Source organism: Chiloscyllium punctatum, chromosome 6, assembly GCF_047496795.1.
Source record: "Chiloscyllium punctatum isolate Juve2018m chromosome 6, sChiPun1.3, whole genome shotgun sequence".
In the NCBI taxonomy this organism is placed as follows: Eukaryota; Metazoa; Chordata; class Chondrichthyes; order Orectolobiformes; family Hemiscylliidae; genus Chiloscyllium; species Chiloscyllium punctatum.
This window is the reverse complement of record NC_092744.1, coordinates 26,622,041-26,644,087: the sequence shown is the minus strand read 5'-3', so window position 1 is coordinate 26,644,087 and position 22,047 is coordinate 26,622,041. Positions and strand designations below refer to the sequence as shown.

At 39.4% G+C, this 22,047-nt stretch overlaps 1 protein-coding gene across 2 annotated transcripts in view; it reads left to right on the top strand.

The window, feature by feature from the left end:
- Nucleotides 1-22,047, top strand: part of abcf3 (ATP-binding cassette, sub-family F (GCN20), member 3) — a 102,048-nt gene that overhangs the window by 35,939 nt on the left and 44,062 nt on the right. For both annotated transcript variants that reach the window (XM_072572178.1, XM_072572179.1), the window contains 5 exons: nucleotides 4,297-4,419; nucleotides 10,233-10,499; nucleotides 13,890-13,970; nucleotides 17,135-17,194; nucleotides 20,397-20,453. In XM_072572178.1, coding sequence (XP_072428279.1) covers nucleotides 4,297-4,419; nucleotides 10,233-10,499; nucleotides 13,890-13,970; nucleotides 17,135-17,194; nucleotides 20,397-20,453 — 588 coding nt within the window. The remainder of the gene's footprint in view (nucleotides 1-4,296; nucleotides 4,420-10,232; nucleotides 10,500-13,889; nucleotides 13,971-17,134; nucleotides 17,195-20,396; nucleotides 20,454-22,047) is intronic.

Here is a 22,047-nt window from a genome sequence, read left to right as displayed (position 1 = left end):
CTAGATCTTTGTATACTCTATTTGCTAGATCTTTGCCCACTCGCTTAACCTACCCAAGTCTTTCTGTAGCCTCTTTCTGTCCTTTTCAAAACTTTCTCTCCTGCCTGTGTTATTATATCAGCAATTTAGCAACCATATTTTCTGTTCCTCCATCTGTTCAATCTTCTGACCAACCACCCAGCTTTGAACAAGTTAGATACTTTTTCTTTTAACATTAACTCTGCTTTCTTTCCACAGATGCTGCCAGATCTGCTGAGTTTTTCTAGTAATTTCTGATTTTTGACTATACTAAACTCCCCCTACAAACACAGGCAAGCACAAAAGTAAATTTTGTGTTTTAGATGGAGGGTAAAACTGGGAAGGCAATTCATTGGTTCCTGACTACTGGGTTTGAGAAGATTGACCCCTCTGGCTTGCTGCTAGCACTTGCTGCTTCTCAGTCTCCCTTATCCAGGCACTTCCACTTGTGTTTAGCTGGCACACGTGACTGGTTCACAACTTTTAAACTCTGACTTTTTGATTAAAAGCCACATTTACAATAACTGCTGACAGAAAATAAACTGGCTTTCTTCAGGCTTTAGATTTCTTTTAAACTGCAGAAAAAAGACAGCACCTCCCTTTTCAGAGGTCCAAAAGCTCCTTGTTATCACTGCTAAGCTGTTCAGTTATCTGAATTCAGTGCAGTCATTGGTAGACAGGAGACATTTGGTCTCAACATTTGGACACTGTTTCACAACCATCAGAATTTGGTGCTACCTGAATCTCACTTCATGCCCACCTCAGCTCCAACTCATCCCAGTAACCCCTCATTGCTTGAGCAAGCAGCAGTGTAAACAGGACTTTGGGTGAGTGTTGGTAACCTGCTTTTAATTCCCTTCCACAATCCTTTCTACTTTCTAGAAAGGTTCCAGCCTACTGCTTTGCACCTCCTATCATGGATTCTGTCTCCTGAGGACCAATGACAGGGAGGGAATCTGTGATTGGAGGAGAATGACAGCAAACATGGGGAGACCTTTCTCTGGCCACCTATGATTGACTTTTCCTAGCCATTTCCATGGCTTTCAGGGTTTTTTTAAGTTGCTGCTCAGAGGGGAACATGCAAGTAGTGGTGTTGCCATATATTTGCTGCCCTTACCTTTCTAGATATCGGAGTCACATATTTGGGATGTTTCCTGGCATAGTTTCTAGTTTGGCACCATTTAGAAACTATCTAGTTCAATCCTTCCTAGGCTTTAATGGATTATCTTAAATTTCCCTGCATTGAAATCTATTTACCATTGTTTTACCCTTTCACTAAATCTCTTAATTTGTCCCTGTAATTTTATACTTGGAAATAAATTCAGAATTTACTTTTAATGAATTTCAGCTTTATCTAACAGTTTCTTCATGAGGGACTTAACCCAATGTACTCTTGGAGTCCATATAAACAAATCCATAGGTATTTCCTGTGGTAATGCATTCAAAAAGTTCATTGAGATTTGTCAGATGCAACCTATCCATTTATCCATGAGCATGACTCTCTGATCAGCTGAAAACTTTTTTAAGGTTTTCAGTCACGAATTTCATCACAACAGATGTGAGATTGTCTGGTCTTCAATTTTCTAGTTTCCTCTAGGAGGAAATGGGCAGATACTATAATGTAAGGTAGCTGAGTCACTGCTGTATAGTACCACATGGCCAATCCATTTGAATGTTTCTTCCTCTGAGGAGTTGTTAATGTTCAGTGATTGCAATTAAGTCACGTGATTAAATAGGTCTTAGCGACTGGTTCAAATGTAAGTCATATCTTGCAGTGTTCTTCCAATGTGTTATGTTTATCTCCATGCATTTCTCTAGTGCAACGCTGAGCCTTAGAAAGCAAATTACAAGATGGAGCAGTATTACAGACCTCATTTGTTTCGCTGTATTGATTCTAGCTTATCCATGTTAGAGGACCCGTCAGGTTCCAGTTCTCAAAGTTAAGCCACTGATTTCAGTCTTGTTGTTGTGACAAGAAACTGGCATTGCTTTTAGGTAAACAAGGAGCTGATCTATTTGTATGTATTTACCTGTCAGAATAATACTAGTGCGTAGGCATGAGGAAGTACACAGCACTGGAGGTCCAGAGCCATTTTTCAAAAATTCATTTTCTTAACAAAAATAAATAAACCACTGCCTTTCTCAGCTCCTCTAAGCACATGTTTTATCCTTTTGAAGTCGCCCCATGAGACTTTTGATTGTTTTGTATCTGCTTACCATTGCTAATATTGTTGGCAAGCAGCCCCCCTTTACTGATTCAGAAAGGAGTCGGGGAAGTGATATTGGGCATTGGGAAAGATCTGGAATCCTCTGAGCTGATTAATGGACTTTGTAAGGTATGATGTTCTTTGCTAACATGCACTCATCCATAGAAGGTCAGTTTGTCTTGGTGAAGTTCCATGATTTCCATTGGTGATGAAAATGAATGGCTGTATGGTTGGATTTGCTTTGAACATCTGGACATGGTGTGTTGTTGCTTGACACGAGCTGAAGATGTCACTTTATTTTCAGGTGATGCAAATAAAATGAAAATATCCTAAAGATCTGAATGCTAAAAAATGTGCAGTCTTATCACATGTTGTCTAATTTTCTTCTTGCATGCACCTTCCAAACAACTTTCTGCCCAAAGAATCATCAAATTGTGCCAGGTTAATGGATTAACTTCAAAGATCCTTTTGAAGTGTGGTTTCTCCTGGAGCTGTGTGCTTTGATGTGGCCTTTGCACTGACACTTTCAGAACTTTCTTGCAAGAGAAATTAGAAATAAATTCCTGTTATAAGATGTTGATGTTTTCTTTTTATGCTGTGGTCGAGCTCTTTATTTTAAAAGAGCAGATTGTCAGTTACTCATGGCGCCAAATTTGCAAAGCTGCTGGTTCTTTGAACTGTCCAACATAGGATATTTATACCATTATTCTGAACTGGAATCACAATCTCCAAGATGAAAAGCTAGTGCGGTAAATGTATTACTGATCTCTCTTCCTCACTAATAACCAAAAATGAATATCTAATTGAATGTATTAAATGAGTGGTACAAACCGTGGAATCCAAATTAGACTGTCTGCACTGTTTGACTTTAGCGTTTTGCCGGATTTTTTTCTCATGATCAGCATGCATAGTCATTCCTAGTCCCATAAACCAACTTGTGAGACTTCGTATGCATAATAGGTACTGACATAATGTTACTCAGGAGTGGAACAGACAAACTTCATACTGTAATGCGCATGCACTCTCTACTGTCAGGATAAAATAAACGTAGGTCACATCAGCAATTTATGCAATAAAAGACAAATCAGCTGAAGGGAGAGCATCTCCTATCAGGGTAACCATGTAGCACAGATGCAAGAGAGGTGGATGTTGATGTTATCACACCTGTTGATATACCTATGGAAGCTTCATGTCACAAGGTAAAGCATGGATCTTTGGAGAAGGAACAGCTATTGCTTGAAATGCTCGATATTTATTAGTGATACCAAGCAAGGCCATCATGTGGAGCTGAACAAAAGGGAAGGGATAGCAGAGAAGTATTGTGTGGACAGCCATATCAAAGGTTGTGTAGATGACACAGGAGGATCATGCATCATGGTGGTGGTGAATGTTGTGCATGACTTTTTGGAGCTCTTAGTGTGTGGATTAGTGAGATTTGAGCAGGGAGTTGAGGGGAGAGAGCAAGCAGTGATCAAAAATGTGAAGAATGTAAGACTGAGGATGAATTAGTAGTAAACAAGGGCCTAATGTGACCTGTTTTTTTGAAGGAGAGGATTATGACACTGAAGTGTTTGCAAAGGAGCATATTGTTGTGATGGGAAGGCATGTCATGTGCATGTCATAAGGTCATAATCTCAAAATAAGCAATTAAGGACAGGCGAAAGTTGGGAGAAAGTTATTCACACAAAGAACTACTGGAATGTGCAGTGGCCACAAGTTGAGTTCAATACTAAATTAACAATACCATTTAATGACGTTTGATAACCATTTAATTAGGGAGAAGATAAAATAATATGTGAAATGTAAGATTATATATTATGCTCATTGTTAGCAGTAAGGGCTATGTGCAAAATTTTCTATTGTCTGAAACAATTGGGAGAGCCATTCAACCACATCTCGAGTGATATAGTGAGGTCAAAAGTTGGCAGTGTTGAGAATTGTGTATGAACACCACTTCTAAAAGTGCTCTGATTGAGGTCCTACTTATTAATTATGCAGTGAATAATGTCTATCCAGTTTTTTTTGTTCTGTTAACTTTTGGCCAAAAGGTTACATTTTCTTATTTTTCTAGGATTCTTGAGGAGGCTTCAGCCAGCCAAGCTTCTAACAAGAAGGAAAGCCGTTTGGAAGCATCAGGAAAGAATAAGTCATATGATATCAAGATTGAGAATTTTGATGTCTCCTATGGAGACAGGTGAGTATTGCCACTGCTGCTGCGCACTGAACATATTCAGGTCCAATTGATAGTTATTGCCATGTTTTTCAACCATTATGGTGTTGTGTGACTTTGAGCATGGTGAAAAGTGAGCTCACTGGATCTTGATTTTTTTTTTTTGTCAAGCAATTCTTCCATGTTGTGGCTAACAATCCTTGTTTGAGGAATGCTGTGGCATCTTCCCCTGTGCAATAGTTTATGGAAGAGTGATTTTCTTTTCCTTTGCTTCTAGACTTCCATGCTTAAACAACAACAATTAATAACTTGTGTTTATTTTGGCGCATTCAACATTATAAGGCATTTTGCAGATATGGACCAGCCCAAATCCCTCAAAATATATTAAGAAGATAGCCTAGATCCTAACTTTTTTTCTTATTTTAAGGATAAGTGCAAGGGTGTTGTGCTCCAGATGCAATTTCATTGATCAAGCTACTTGACATAAAGCAAGACAAACTTTATTCATATAGTATAATCAAAGTACAACAAAATAAGAAAAGAAAAGACTTGGCTTACCTACAACCCTATGGGGAAATTTAACAGAATAATAGTTCTACTACTAACAGTAACTGTTCTAATTTAGTAACTTGAAGAGAACCAACAATTTTTACCCGTAATCAAGAGAGGAGAGTGTAGCTGGGAGATACTGCAGTTTCTAGACCCTGCTGTGATCCAAGCAACAACGGCTCCTGAAATGAAAAGTCCCAGTCGAGAGTTTCACCTCACCCGTTCAGACTGCTTCTATTGTTCCAACTTAAAAAAAAGTTCAAGTTTACAGCAGCAGATGGACTGGGAAAGGTATTGGGTTGGACAACGTCATGGAAGAAGCTATGGCACAGACAAATATTCGTCCACTCAGCTTGGGGTTCACTGTGAGATCAGGTTTGCAAATTGTTTGGTTCAGCCTTGAGCACTTGCTACAGAGAAGGATGGAATTGGCAGGTGTGACATCAGGTTTGTCTGGGAACCAAAGGCAATGACTATGATATTCCCAGTTATTAATTGTCAAAGTGTATACCTGTAAAATACTAGATGCCAGATGAGCTGCCTGACAATGTGCTCACAACAGAACGGTCAATAGAGATGCTTCTACTTCTGCCATTCAAAGATCAGTAGTTCTTGAGCAATTTTATTGAAGGGCACCTCTTCAAATGGATTAGTAATCTCTCAGCCCACCCATCCAAATTACAGTTCATATCATGAATGTTAAATTCACAGTGCTGCATATAAGCAATATTTTAGTGCTTTCAAGAAAGCAAGTGGAAGTCAGTGAGATGTTATATTTGCTCCTCAGTGCAATCTGTTCTTGATCTTATGTTTTGATATTGTCTCTCAAAATCATTCCTGGCCCTCCTTTGCACCTTAGAGTGCAAGAACAGAAGTTAACTCTTCAGCCATTGAGACTATTCTACCATTCAATGAAATCATAGTTGATCTGGTAATGCTCAACTCACTTTTCTGCCTTTTCTCCAGAACCTTTGATTCACAAAATGATTAAAAATGTACCTGTCTCAGCCTTGAATATGTTTAATGGCCTATCCTTTACAAGCTTTGTAGGAGAATTACGTGTTCGTGGAACGTGTTGGTTGTTCAAAAACTAATTGATAGTGTATATGCTAAAATGCCCAGTGTACATAAAATGGAATAAACTAGAATGTGAATATTATCACTGTCAGCCAGTGTATTAGAGGCAAGGGGAGATATATAATTGTAATTGTGAGGTCCTGAACTGCAGCATATACTGTCTCCTGAGTACAGCAGGATTATCTTCCAGCTGTTTGCACTGACGGGAATATAGTTACTTAATCAGTTGTGCATGAGGATAATGGCAGTAACTTAGTGCAGCATGGTCTCCAGGCATGATTAATGAGGAATTGTCCAATCTGTGCAGCCTGAGATTAATCAAGGAATGCTCAACCTTTGTGACTTCATGGTGACTGAGGTGGGTAATATGGGGCTTTAAGAAGCCAGATGTAAGTTTGAGTCAAGATTAGAGTGGTGCTGGAAAAGCACAGCAGGTCGGGCAACATGCTGCCTGACCTGCTGTGCTTTTCCAGCACCACTTTAATCTCGATTCTAATATCTAGCATCTGCAGTATCCACTTCCGCCCAGATGTAAGTTTGAGGTTATTAATCTAGTGATTCCCTCCACAACTCAAGTTGGTGTATTAATAGATGAGTTGTACCAATAGTTGCAACTACACCAAGAATATCCTTTCCAACCTCCATGCTCAGAAAATTCAAACAAAGGTTTGGATGCCAGAATTGGCACAAATCCATAAGGTTTCAAAAAAAATGGCCAAGGTCCTCTTGTTACTAGTTTAACCTTGTATTTAGGAAGCCAAAAGGATTCTTGTTGTAGGTGGGCCATCTCTCAAACAATGCTGTTTCCCATGTTATTACCTGACAGACTTCCTGTCCTCACCAAACGTCCATGACCTCAACCTGTTTCTGGAAAATGATTGTGAATATCAGAATGATGCTTCAGTTATACACTATATGTTATCTTAGTGATGAGCAATAAGAGTGCTCTGTGAACAATTAACATGCATAGAAGAATGAAATGCAGGTTCGACTCAGAATCATAGAATTATCACAGCACAAATGGAAGGCATTTGGCCTCTTCCTCAGGTAGCTAAGGAAATTCTGCATGTCCATAAGGACTCCAATTTTTATAGATGCACCATAGAAAACGTTCTATCTGGGCGCATCATGGCTTGCAACTGCTCGGCCCAAGAGTGTATAAAACTACAGAAAGTTGTAAATACCACCGAGACCATCACACAAGCTAACCTTCCATCCATTACCTGCATCTACACTTCTCAGTGCCTCCGAAAGGCAGCCAAAGTCACAAAATACCTCTCCCAACCCAGTTATAATCTCTTACAACCTCTTCCGTCACGCAGAAGATACAAAAGCTTAAACATGTGTACCAACAAGTTCAAGAATGGCTTTCCTGCTGTCATTAGACTTCTGAATGGACCTCCGATTTCAAATCTAATGTTGATCCTGCTTTTTGTGAATCCTGCTTCTTTGCAACCATAACTTTGTATGCCTTGCACTGTTCAAGCACCCTATGATCTTTGAGTCATTTTATGTTATGATCTGCCTGTACTGCATGCAATACAAAACATTTCACTGTACTTAAGTACATGTGACAATAATAAATCAAATCAAAATCTGTTGTCTTTCTGTTGGCTGTGCAAGAACAATTCAGCTGGTACCACTTCCTATGGTGAAATTAATTCATTCCTACCATGGCAGTTTGAAAATTTGGATTCTGTTTAAATTGTAGGCTCATGTGGAGCAGCAACATCAAATTATATCACCTGGACTGAATTACCTCTTTCTCTGATATACATAGTATGCAAAGAAAGCCTCACCAGGAAGTCACTAGAACCCAACTCATAGACTAATGTTCCTTTAGACAAGAACAACATGTTCCCTTCCCTAATCTGAGTTTATATTCTCTGCATGTGCATACTAAGGTGTTTAACTTGTACCCACTCTCCTAAGTGCCAGTAGCATTTTCATTTTGAGCCATTACAGGGTAATGGGAGAAGAGCAATAAAAGCCCCTCCCACTTGTGAAGCTCAGTCCCTGAGAATGAATAATAAAACATGGGTGTTTTCTTTGTCAAGTGAGAGCTCTGAAATTGCGTATAGAATAATGACTAAAGTTTGAAAAGTCCCAGTTTCAATATTTGTTGCATTTTCTGATTGAGTCATAGAGTTATGCTTTTTATTTCAGTATCTCAAATTGTTTCAGATAAATGGTTCCCTTGGACAGTGTTGCTAATCAGGTGATATATTTGAGATCATCACCAAAAAAAAGGAAGAAGTTTGGTTTTTGGGCCATGGAATACCAAACTAGTAATTTTGAAGAAAACCAAAGGTCACTGGTGGGGTGGAACAAGTTATAAATGTGTGAAGATGATATTGGAAGCGTGTGCTGAATGGGCCCAAGTAGATACATGTTTTTGGAAATTGGTTTAGACTTAGTGAGCCAAATGGGGAAAAAGAAATAGATAGCTTGTTTAGGTAACAGTCTCATACTGTTATTTCTCATTCCTGATGAAGGGCTTTTGCCCAAAATGTTGATTTTCCTGCTCCTTAGATGCTGCCTGACCTGCTGTGCTTTTCCAGCACCACTCTAATCTTGACAACAGTCTTATACTGTTAATGGTTGGGCCCTAGGTGGTGTTTTCAAACACAGAATCCTAGGGATTCAAGTTCCTCTTCTTTGAAAGTTGCATCACAGGTAGACAGGGTGGTTAAGAAAACATTTAGCATTCTTGTCTTCATTGCTTAGACCATTGAGTATAGGAGTTGAGCTGTCATGTTGAGGTTGTACAGGATGTTAGTGAGCCCACTTTTGGAGTATTGTGTACAGGTTGCCCTGTCATAGGAAGGATATTGTTCAGTTGGTGAAGGTTCAGAAAAAGATTTAGTAGGATATTGCTGGGACTGGAGGGTTTGAGCTATCGGGATAGGCTTGGACTTCTTTCATTGGAGAATGGGAGGTTGTGGGTTAACCTCTTAGAGGTTTATAAAATCATTTGCGGCATAGATAAGGTAAATAGCAAAAATCTTTTCCCTGGGTGGGTGAGTTCAAAACTAGGGGACATATTTTTAAGGTGAAAGAAGAAAGATTTAAGGGGGACCGGAGGAGCACATATTTCAGAGTTTTTCGTATGTGGAATGAACTGCCCGAGGATGTGGTAGATGCGGATACAGACACAATTTTTAAAAGACATTTGGGTCGGCTCATTTACAGGAAAGGTTTAGAGAGATATGGGCTTAAATGCAAGAAAGTCTGACTAGTTTAGTTTTGGGAATCCTGGATGGCATGGATGAGTTGGACTGAAGGGTCTGTTTCTGTGCAGTGAGCTGCAAGGCCTCATGCTGAGAGAGTTTCTGCTGGAGCTGCATTTGGCTGATTTATGTACCTTGATATCTCCACTGCACATTTCAGTTTTTCCTAGATGTATTGCTTTTAGATGGAACCTTTTGGATTTTAACCATCATAAAATTACATCATTTCTATGATCTTTCAGAATTGAGCAACTTTAGAAAGTACAGTTGAAAACTTAAGATGCTGTGTAATGTTGGAAGTTAGAATGTTAATCTCTTTGGTAGGAGGAAGATAACATCAGTAAATGAGAAGAAACTTAAAAATTTCATGTTTGGAGGCATTAAAGTGTTCTTGTACAAGAAACAAAGTTAACATGCAGGTTTTGCAACCAATTGGGAAAGCATGCTGTCTGTTGATCTTTTTTGCAAGGGAGCTAGAATATAAGATTAAGGAAGAATTCCAGCAAGAACTTTAAGACCATATTTGGCAGAGTGGGTTTGGTTAATTGTTCATTATGTTCAATATAGTTTTTAAACAGTGTTCAAAATGAAGGAACTTTGACAGAACAAATGGCTTGCATTGACAACAAGGTTAGCAACCAAAATGACTTAAAGCTTATTGGCAAAAGAGCTAAATGAAAGAAGAATACTTTCACACAGCATGTTATTGCAATCTGCAGTGTATTGCCTAAAGGATAAGTGAACGCTGACTCCTTGGTGGTTTTTAAGACATTATTGGAGAAATCTTCGTGGACCACAGGCCACCTAAAGCATATCTGTAGCCAGCAATCCCATTTGTACTGCACTGCTCTCTTTTGCAGTTTTGCAAATACTTCCCCTTCAATTTTTTTTTTCCAGTTCCCATTTGAAAGATGTTAGAAGTTGTTTGAATCTATTTAAAATACTGAATTTTAAAATCTTGTCAAACAATCTACATTTCAGGAGTTTGCTTACTGGCGCCGATTTGCACCTCGCTTATGGCAGACGTTATGGCTTGGTTGGTCGGAATGGCTTAGGGAAAACAACGCTACTGAAGATGATGTCAGCACGGAGTCTACGCATCCCATCACACATCAGCATCTTGCATGTCGAGCAGGAGGTGGTGGGTGATGACACACAGGCGCTCAAGAGTGTGCTGGAGTGTGACACAGTCCGTGAAAGCCTGCTACAGAAAGAGAAAGAATTGACCACAAAGCTGAATAGTGGCGTGTAAGTAAAGGCCGTAGCACAAAATGCCAGGGTTCTGCAAACACTCAGCATTCTGACAAGGATTAAGTTAATTTTCTCTCTCTATTCTGCCCAACTAACATCGGTCAATGCCCTCTAGTTCAGTCTGGTAGTCTTTTTGTGACTCTTTGAATTTTTTATTTGGGTTCTTTTTCTTGTGTTCAAAGTCTCCAAGCATATCTGTAAGTCAGCTGTTGATCCAATGGGCCAACAAATGTTTTTAACATGTTTACTGGCCATATAATTTAAAACAACCTAATATTTATGAAAAGAAAACTGCATTCAATGGTGCCTTTCAATGGGCTCAACATGCTTTAGTTGAAACACTTTAGAATTATGATCTCTGTCCTGTTCTGAGAAACACCCGTCGGTTTACAAGCAACTGTTAGCTGTTGGTTTATTCTCTTATCCAGAAGATAACAGCTCTGATGTTGAAGTCCTCTCTTGTTATAATGCTAACAATGTCTCTGTAACTTGTATCTTCAGGTCATGTACAGGTACTTGGGCATAAGTTATAGGCTGACACTTCACTTTTTAGAGTAATATGTTGCACAGTTGTCGATGCTGTCTTTGGGTGAAATATTAAACCAAGGCCCCATTTGCCATCTTTGGGTAGATGTAAAAGATCTGATAGTATTCAAAGAAAAGTTGGGAAGTTCTTGTCTATTAGTATGTAGAGTACAATATAAAACATTGTGACAAACTTGTGTAAAAGACATTTTTATCCTCAACTAAAGTATTGTGTCTGGTTCTGTGCAACCATTCTTGTAAAAAGGTTGTGAAGATGTTAGACAGGATGCAGAAAGGATTTTTAAAAATTGTTCCAGGAATAAGGGACTTATGTTACTTTAATAGATTGGAGAAGATAGATTCTCTCCTGAGAGAGGAAAATACTGAGGAGTTTAGATTGACATTAAATAATCATGAGAGTCCTAAACAGTGTAGATGGAGAGAAACTGTTTACATTTGCAGAAGCTTTAAAAAATAGATGTTACCAATTTACAGTATTTGGCAAGAGAACTAATGGTAACATAAAGGGCATCTTTTTTTAACATAACAAATCGTTATACTTGGGCGGTACATTCTAGAGTCTGTTTGAGGGTAATTCAGTCATGACTTGCAAAAGAGATTTGGATAAATATAGTTCATAGGTCCATGGGGACTGGGCTGATCAGAGTTCAGTTTAGATTCCTATGCTCCAACTTGTTTTATAATTGTATGATTCGGTATCTCCTATTCATCATTTATTAGGAGGGTATTATGTTGGGGTTAGACTTTATTTGGGAAGTGGAGCATATCTATTTGCATAGATTAGTTCAACCTGTTTCTGTCTTATAGAATGTGTAGACTGCATGACAAGGAGTCTATATTTAAGTTTGAGGCCACTATATCTTTGTGATCTTGGATAGTGTTACTGCCAAGCCAAGCTTGTTTAAAACAGGAAAAGGAATTGTCATTATAACTTGGCTTACTGGTTATATCACTATTTCTTGACTTGGAGGCAATAGAATAAATACCACTCAAGGTTCTGACTTGGTTTGAGGCAACCAAACAGATTAATTAAGCATGTTGACCAATGGTCACACCAGTACACTAGATTTATGTTAGTTACTGTTGTATCCTTGAAATGTGGTAAACTGTATCTCTGCAGTGGGCTGCACTTCAGTCAGCAATAAAATTTCATCCAATCATTCCTGTTGTCTTGCATCAGTGAGAAAGTAATCATTGCTTTTACAAGCATTTTACTTTCATAGGAAGTATTTTACATTTGCAATGTGACCAATACTCTTCAGTTCCTCTGCATTAATAACTGCGTGAGGAGTACTCCAAACTTTAAGGGACTTATTTTGTTTTGTTTTTTGGTCTGTTACAACAATGGTTAAACCCTTCTGCTAATTCAAACCAGACACACAGAAAAGCTCGCCTCACGCCATAATCTGTTAAATTTCGAGTGGCACAGCAATATCCCAAATATCACTATTTAAAGAAAAAATTAACAATTTTATTCTTTAAGTCCAAAAGACAACATTAGACAACAACTATTTACAACTCCTTTCTCTTAAACCTATCTTTTACCTCCCATTCTACAATACTGGTCCAATAAAAACCCTGAGTAAGATTTAGAAAAAAAATCATATTTCAAGACGAGCCAGCTGTATTGATTCTCCTTTGTAGATTTTCCTGGGTCATCTTTTCTTTGGTCTTCTGTTGCACAAATTTCTTATGGACAGTATCTTTAAGAGAGCTAAACTGCGAGCAGTCTGTTGGCGCTTGGCTGCTCTTTGCCATTCTGTCCAACTGTTCAAAATACCCGATTTTATATACTCCAAAACATCAGACTGTCTCATTGTTTTGATGTCATCAAAACATTAAAATTCAGATTCGGTTGGATTTTTGTATTTTGGGGCATAATTTAAACTGGCTGAATTTGAATTTGTTATGTACCATGGCAACGCAGCTCCAGCTATTTGTTTCACAACCAAATGTTACGTTCTTAAATTGTCCAGCACACTGCTTTCAGTCAGTCACACTCTCTTAAAGGTATAGTACACATCTACACCTTCACAACAGGTCTATTGAGTAATGTGGCCCCTTTTGAAGCTGTGGTGAGCTTCACAGAACTTGATACTTTGCCCGGTTTTACAAACTTCAGAAAAACACAAGCTGAAGAAAGTTATTGCAAATAGATGAATCCCACTTTCTCTCATTACTCTGCACATTAAACACGCAGTGCTGAAAATCCAAAATTTGTTCTCCATTCAGATTGCTGCTGAGTGCTAGTATTAATCTAAATGTCAATAAGTGAGGAAAGAGCATAATAATTATGGGGTTTTGTTTCAATGATCCTTTTGCTAATGCAATGTGGGCATTGCTGTCGAAGCAAGCAGTTATTGTCCACCCCCCCCCCCCCCCCCCCCTCCCCTGCCCATTGATGTTAAGAAGGTAGTGGTGATCCACCTTCTTGAGCTGCTGCATTTCATCAGTTGTAGATACACCCACAGCACAGTTGAGAAGACGAACAGCAATATTGTTCCAAGTCAGGATGATGTGTGGCTTTAAGGAGAACTTTGAGGTGGTGGTGTTCCCATGAGTCCCCTTTGTCCAATGTGGTAGAGGGGACAGTTTTGGAGGATACTTGGTGGGAAAGTGTGGATGTGGTGGTCAGATGCGATTGGGGGAGGGTTGCTTTGTTTTGAATTACCTGTCAATGCTATTGGATATGAAACACAGTCACTGAATTTGAAGTATTTGTGTTACCCAGCCCATAATGAATTCCATTGGAGGTAAAGAAAAATGCACATTACTTTTTATAATTTTGCAGTTCAATCTCTAAGCTGCAGCTTAATCTGTTCTCATTACTTTCTCTTTCAGGGGCGATGGTACAGAGAGCAGCAAGCTAACTGAAATTTATGCAAAATTGGAGGAGATTGAGGCAGACAAGGCTCCAGCCAGGTGAGTTTAGAATGAATCCTTTGAAAATGATTTTTTGTTTAAAGTGTTGAGCCGTCAGAGTAATGATCAAGAGATTCTGAAAGTGAAGAAATATTTCTGCAAAGGATGGTGTGAAAAAACATCAGTGACTGATTACCTTGAGAGATTTGAATATCCACCATGGCTCTTATGACTCAGATGGTTAAGAATTAAGTGTTTTTGGATCTCAAATGAGAATGGGATTGGAATTGACTATTCCATCCAGTCCTGCTTTATTACCACCCTCCCCCTGCAGTCAGATAACTTCTGACATTGAACAAGTATACTGTTTGAACTGGAGCGCTGCTTTGTTGCATTAGGATGTAACTACAGTTTGATGGAAGAGGGAGTTGGGTGAAAGAGGGAGGACAGGTGGTGGGACATTTGTTGAATGCTGATGGACCATTTTGGTCTTAATGTTGTGCATGTCTCATCTTTTGATATGCCCCAGTGAATATATAATTCTCTGGACTTAAGTGTATTACTTGAGCCTTGACATTAAATAGTTTTCTATCTATTTGATGAATAAGCTGCATTCCAGCAGGGAGCTTGTCTCTAGTCAAAGCATGAAGCAGCAAAATTAAGAGGCAATGACACAATCTTATTAGACATGATCAATTCCTCCTTTTCTCTCACTGGTGAGTACTTCTCTTTAATACAAAAGTAACATCTTAGAGAATTTGGGGCATAAGAGGCAAAAAGAGCAAGCGGAGGAGAAGACGTACACTGATGTTGAGCAGGAAATAAAAATCAAAACCTAAACTCTAAGCCTATGCACTTACCTCGGAATACTGAGAAAGAGGAGCTGTTGGGGAAGGAGACCCGAGGCTCAGAAGCAGTTTTTAAAAAGTGACGTTTCGGAAAAGCTGTAAGCTAATTAGCTGGTAAGTAATGGCAAATTTGAATACCTATTCTAAGCTGCCTTCAGATTCAAGATGATTCAATAATTTTACAGATTCTAAACTAAAGACAAGTAGGAAATTTAAAAATATCAATTAAAAACTAATTGAATAATTTCAAGATACAGGGCCAAGTGATGTGTTGTACCTGCATGATGTGGGACCCGGTAGACCATATTACGGTTCATAATAACCTTATCCGCAGCGTACACTGGTTATTCAAGGAACTTGGCTTGGAGTTGATAAGCTGGAGCCTGAGCCTCAAGGACTATAGGAGGTAGAGAATTAACTGGCTGCTATGTTTCAGGAGGCAGTGACACCATGTATGTTTGACTACAAGTGAGAAAGGTATCCTGAATTTAGCATTGGAGGAGCCTCAGCTCTTGATCTTGTTCAGGTAGATGTAAATTTTCCTCTGTCCCATGGTAGTACAATCTTCAGCTGCTTCATCAATAAACTTTCCTCCATGATAAGGTCAGAAGTAGGGATGTCCGCTGATGATGACACAATGTTCAGCAGCATTCGTGACTCCTCAGATACCGAAGCAGTCCATGTTTAAATGCAACAAGATCTGGATAATATCCAGTCTTGGACTGATAAGTGGCAAGTAAGAGTCACACCATTTCCAATAAGAGTTGACATCACCACCACCATTGACACTCAGTGTTGTTACCACTACTGATTCTCCCATCTTTCGTTTATAGTTGACCAGTAACTCAACTGGACTCGCCATATAAGCACTGGTTACAAGAGCAGGTCAGAGGAATACTGCAATGCGTAACTCACCACTTGACTCCCCAAAGCCTGTACAAGTCAGTATTTTTTTGGAATACTCCCCACTTGCCCGAATGGTTGCAGCTCCAACAATACTGAAGAAGCTTGGCACCATCCTAGATAAAGCAGCCTGTTTGGTTGGTACCACACCCAGAAGCATCCAATTCCTCTGTCTTGATGTTCAGTAGCAACAATGTATGCTGTCTACAAGATACACTGCAGAAATTTACCAAAGATCCTTAGACAACATCTTCCAAACCCACAACCACTTCCATCTAAGGACAAGGGCAGCATGCGTGGGAACACCACCATCTGCAGGTACCCCTCCAAACCACTCACCATCCTGACTTGGAAAGATCACCATTTCTTCACTGTCACTGGGTAAAAGTCCTGGCATTCCCTCCTGAAGGTCATTGTTGACCAACCTACAATATGTGGGATACAGTGTTTCAAGAAGGCAGCTCACCATCACTTTCTCATAGGCAACAGTGACCTGGAATTAATGCTGGCCAGCCAGAGATGCTGATGTCCCACAAGTAAATAAAAAAAAAAGCTGTGAAAGATTGTACATTTATTTTCTGTTGTATTTTAAAGATGATGAAGTAATCCAATAACGTCATTCAGACGTTAACAGGGAAAAAACCGATGGGGTAGATAAAGAAATTATTACCATGTCAAGATTCTAGAACTAGAGGACTTAGTCTGAGAATTGTGGTCAGACCATTCAGGAGATGTTAGGAAACCAGTTCTACATGCAAATAGTGAATGTTTGGAACTCTCTCCCACAAATGGCAGTGGATGTTAGATTAGTTAATTTTCTATTTGAGATCAATTTTTTTTTTAAGCAAAGTTACTAAGGGATATGGGTCAAAGGCAGATATATGGAGTTGGGCCACAGATCAATCATGATCTCTTTGAAACAGGCTCAAGGAGTTGAATGGCCTACTCAGAATCATAGAAACCCTACGGTGTGGAAAAGAGGCAATTTGGCTATTGAGTCTGCACCGACTCTTTGAAGTGCATCTGACCCAGATCCAGGTCCTCACCCTATCCTGGGAACCCTGCATTTACCATGGCTAATCCACCTAGCCCGCACATCCCTGGACAAAACAGGGTAATTTCCCACACCAATTCACCTAACCTACACATCTTTGAACTATGGGAAATCAGATCACCTGGCAGAAACCCATGCAGACATGGGGAGAATGTCCACTCAGAAGTCACAGAATGCTGAAAAGTTTGAGAGAGCCATCAGATCATTTTTCTGTTTTGATTGGACTATGTGGAGGATTGGCCTTACAAAATTATATTAGTCCAAACCATGTACAAGGTATTTTATTCTCCTTTCTTTCCCTGTGAAATTCACTGGGCATATTCATCTCCCGTGCACTCCTCTATATCTCACTCCCAAACATTCCAATCCAAACACCTTTATTTACATCCATATTGATAGTCTTTTTCTTTATTTTTTAGGGCGTCTGTTATTCTGGCTGGTTTGGGGTTCAGTTCCAAGATGCAGCAACAGATGACCAGGTAAGGTAATGTGTACGAAAAAAAACTCTTTAATTAATTTAATACTTGTAGAATATCAACAAACAGTATATTATCAGTGAAAACAAGCACGACATATCCATACTGGTCTATGTCAAAACTATTTATTATTTATTGTAATCTACGATGCAGGTAGTTACCTCTTCTATTTTACTTAAAGTGCAGCAATTCTGTCGAAGTAAAAAGAACTGCTTGTACTTCTGTACCATCTTTCATTGCCTTAAGATTTCAGAAAGTGCTTTGCAACCAATGAAATACTTGATCATTGTAATCATGAGTGATGCAGTGTCAGAATAGCAAGATTGAAATTGATCACAGCAAGCCTTTTGTTGGCACACAGCAGCAGCCAGGCAGTGCTTTACAATTCAAAAATGCTCATATTGCCTGTCGGGTCACTGGACAAAGTAACACTTGTTGTTTGCACCTTGTTAAACTTTTTTTTAACTTAGCTAGGTAAGTGCTGCATCCATGCCAGAGTTGCATCCATCCTCACAATCCTGGTGCTGCCAACTAGTTTTCTAACTCTTAACTTCCTTAAAATACTTTCCTAGTTTAAGGGCAATTTCCGTGACCTAATTAATCTAGCCTCTCTTCTCCATAAACTCCTTTGATCTGCTCAGCCTTCTGTATGTCTGTCTTCTGCAACCTTTTGTTCCACTCAAGATTTTGCTGAAGTGTTCCGTTTTCCTGCTGTCCCTCCATCGAGTGGCTCTGTCCAATTCAGTGGTTACCAAATCGCCCATCTCAATGCCAAATTTTCCCAAATTAGCAAATTGTATTTCACATTGACAGTTGCAATTTCAAACATCATAAGCAATTTTCTAATTTTATCCCAACCCCTTGAGACACAATTCACCCAACTTTGTGTAATATTGATTTTGCATCAATTCCTTCATGCCAAGATACATTTGTCCTCAGCTTTGCATTTTGCTGGCATTTACAGGTTAGTTTACATCTCCGCATGCAACTTAATCATCAGTATTGGAAATAATATAGAGAGCGCTTATTCTATCCCCTTTCAGTCACTCACTCATTGCTCCATTTGTTAACTACAAGCGGTCCCCAATGTACAAGGCATTCCTGTGCAGGGTTTTGTTGATATTAATTTTAAATATCCAACATGTGAACATTTCTTTGCACTTGCAGATAGCAGTTTTATATTGGCCAGTATTGTGTTCCAACTTGCAGACAAAACAACTCAAGAATGGAACTCATTCACAACCTGGGGACTGCTTGTACTACTTTGACATGGCTATTGTCTGTAAAAGGTTAATGTAGCTCTCAAATTGCAATTACTTATTAATTTCAAATATTTGTAAGACTGCTATCCTATTTGGAACATGGTCTGTTCAAAGGTGTGATTTATATTTTAAATTTCACAAACTTTACATTTCTAAAATTGCTTGTATTATTAATCTTTGAAATTTAATCATTGTCAAAGGCAGTGTATATCCTTGCAAACAATAACATTGAAATTTAGGCTGTTATGTGGCAACTAATATTCATCTCACATAAGTGTTAAGTCATGATCATTTCCAACATGAGAGAACCTAACCACATCCTTGTGATGTTCAACGTCATGACATTTGTTGAATCCCTGCTATCAGAAATCCTGAGGATTACAGTTGACCAGGCATTGAACTGGACCAGCCATGGAAACACTGACTCTAAGGTGGGGTCAGACCCTAGAAATTATGTGGTGAGCAAATCCCCTCCTGACTGTCTAAAGCCTAATTACCATCTACAAGGCATCATAAGAGAGTAGTCATAGAGTCCTATAGTAGAAGACAGGCCCTTTTGGCCCTAGCTGGTCCATGCTGAACAAAAATGTCATCCATGCTAACCCCATTTCCCTATTGGCTCATATCCTTATAATCCTTTCCATGTATTTGTCCAAATGCCTTTAAATTATTGTTAATGTACCCACCTCAACCACTTCTGCTGGCAGCTGATTCAATATATGCACCACCCTCTCTGTGAAAAGAATAGTTGTCCCTCCAGTTCCCTTTTATTCTTTCCCCTTTAACTTTAACTTTAAACTGATGCCCTGCAGTCCTCAATTGCCCAACCCTTGGAAAAAGTGAGTGCATTCACCCTATCCATGTCTTTAATAATCTTGTACACCTCCACTCTGCAGGCACCCTGCCTCTATTCCTGATGAAGGGCTTTTGCCCAAAATGTCGATTTTCCTGCTCCTCGGATGCTGCCTGACCTGCTGTGCTTTTCCAGCACCACTCTAATCTAGACAATACTCCCAAGTGCAGCCTCATTAATGTCCTGTACAACCGCAACATAACGTCCCAATTTCTATACTCAGTGCCTTGATGGATGAAGGCCAGTGTGCCAAAAGTCTCTTTCAATGGATGTAGGTTTGCTCACTGAGCTGGAATTCTGTTTTCAGAAGTTTCGTCACCATACTAGGTAACCTCATCAGTGAGTCACCAGGTGGCATGGCCAGCTTTCTATTTGTGTTTAGGTTTCTTTGGGGTGGTGATGACATTTCATGTTCTGTTTCTCAGGGGGGGTGGTACATTACAACTCAGTGAGCAAATCTACATCCAGAACCTGAAACTGAGCTACAAGTCTTCTCAAAACGCTCCTCCTTCATTGCCCTGTCTACCTGTGACTGCACTTTCAGAGCACTCTGCACCTGAACTCCAATGTCCCCACTGTTCCACTGCACTCCTTCAGGCCCTACCATTTACCATTAAACTGCTACCTTGATTTGACTTTCCAAAATGCAAGACCTCACTGTTTTCTATATTAACCTCCATTTGCCATTTCTCGGCCCACTTCCCTAGCTGATCAAGGTTTTGTTGCAATTTCTGATAACCTTCCTCACTGTGTAACAGAATGCAGTCCAGTTGTCTGGATTGGTGCAGCTCCAGCAGCACTCAAGAACCTCAATCACCCAGATCAAATTAATTTGCATGATTTGTAACTCGTCCACTGCCTTTAACATTCGCACACTGCCAACAAAGCACAGTCTCAACAGTATGTGCCATCTACAAGATGCACTGCAGCAACTCTCCAAAGGTCCATCAACATTACCATCCAAGTCTGTGATCTCTTCCCACCTGTATTCTGTATGTTTCACTTAACTTGTATCGCTCTCCTTCTTAATTATCCTAAAGTTAGCATGAAGTTTGATTTTAAATCTGTGTTGTTTTTGTGTTTGTTTCAGGGAGTTCTCTGGAGGCTGGAGGATGAGGTTGGCTTTGGCCAGGGCACTGTTTGCCAAGTAAGTTGCTGATTCAGTATGGTTCCCAGTTTGTGTTTGCTTTAAAGCTAGGAAGCTAGCTAGTTGATCTGCATCAAGCTTAAATAGGGCTATCAAAGGAAAACAAATAAACAGAGTTCAGGTAAAGGTAAGCCATGACCTGAATTGAGTGATGGAACAGGCTCCAGGTGGAGGGGCAGAGGAATCTGTCCAAATAGTTTCATTAGATAATCACGGATTTGTCCAGAAAAAAACTTATTAACCTATCCTGAAACACCGAGAAGTAATTTGAGGGTATGGGGAGAAAACACAAATATGACGTTGAAATTGAGAATCGGCTATGATCAGATTTACTGGCAGACCAGGCATAAAGGACCTCCTCCTGCACCTAGATTTTGCTTTATGAAATGCTAAGGGCCTCCTCCTGCACATAGCATTTCATTAAATACAGAAACTATAAAACAACCTACTTTTGTGTTCCAATCTCCTTGCAATAAACTCCAAATATTCAATTTGCCTTTTTAATCATTTGCTGAGCCTGCACACTAACTTTGTAATTCACATGCGAGGGCACTCAGACCTCTATGTATCTGAGTTCTGCAGTTTCTCAGCTTTACAAACTCTAGCCATTTAAATAGTGGTACTTTTTTTTATTCTTCCTGCTAAGTGGCTAAGTTCACATTTTCCCAAATTGTACTGCACCTGCTAACTTTTCCCCTACTCAATAACCTGTCTGTATGTCATTACAAGTCACTATTGCAGATTATAAATAATTGAAACTCCTGCATTGATCCTGGTCGTATTCCACTAACTGCAGTTTGCAAACCCAAGAAAGACCTATTTGTTCTTAACTGTCTTCTTCCTATTAGTTAACTAACTTTTTTATCCATCTTGATCTGTTATTTCTTATGCCACATGCTCATGTATTGTGTAAGTACAAAGAACAATACAGCACAGAGTCAGGCTTTTTGCCTTTCCATACTAAAACTCTTCACTTAGAGGCTCCGTATACCTCTATTCCCTTCCTGTTCAAGTATTCATCCAGGTGATTCTTGAATGTTGCTACTGTCTGCTTCCACCACGACCTCTGGCAACGTGTTCCAGGCACTCACCGCCCTGTGTGTGAAAATCTTGCCTCACACATCGCTTCTCAACTTACCCACTTGCACGTTGAACTGTGTCCCCTTCACCTGAGATTAAAGCTTCATACTTAACACTCTATCCATGCCATTCACAATCTTATAAACTTCTATTAGGTTACCCCTCAACTTTCTGCGTTACAGTGAAAACAAACCGAGTCTATCCAACCTTTCTTTATAACTGAAATCCTCCATACCAGGCAACATCTTGGTAAACCTTTGCTGTACCCTCTCCAAAGTATCCTTCTGGGAGCGTGGTGACCCGAACTGTGTGCAATATTCTAAGTCTGACCTAACTAGAGTTCTGTAAAGCTGCAGCAAAACTTGTATTTCCTTATACTCAGTGCCCCTTCCAATGAAGGCATTGATATGGCTTCTTAAAAAATGCTTTTCGAAATCCAAGTCCACCTTGCAAAATTTCAAAATTAGTTAAATATAATTTCCTTTTCACAAAGTCATGTCAATTCTGCCTGATC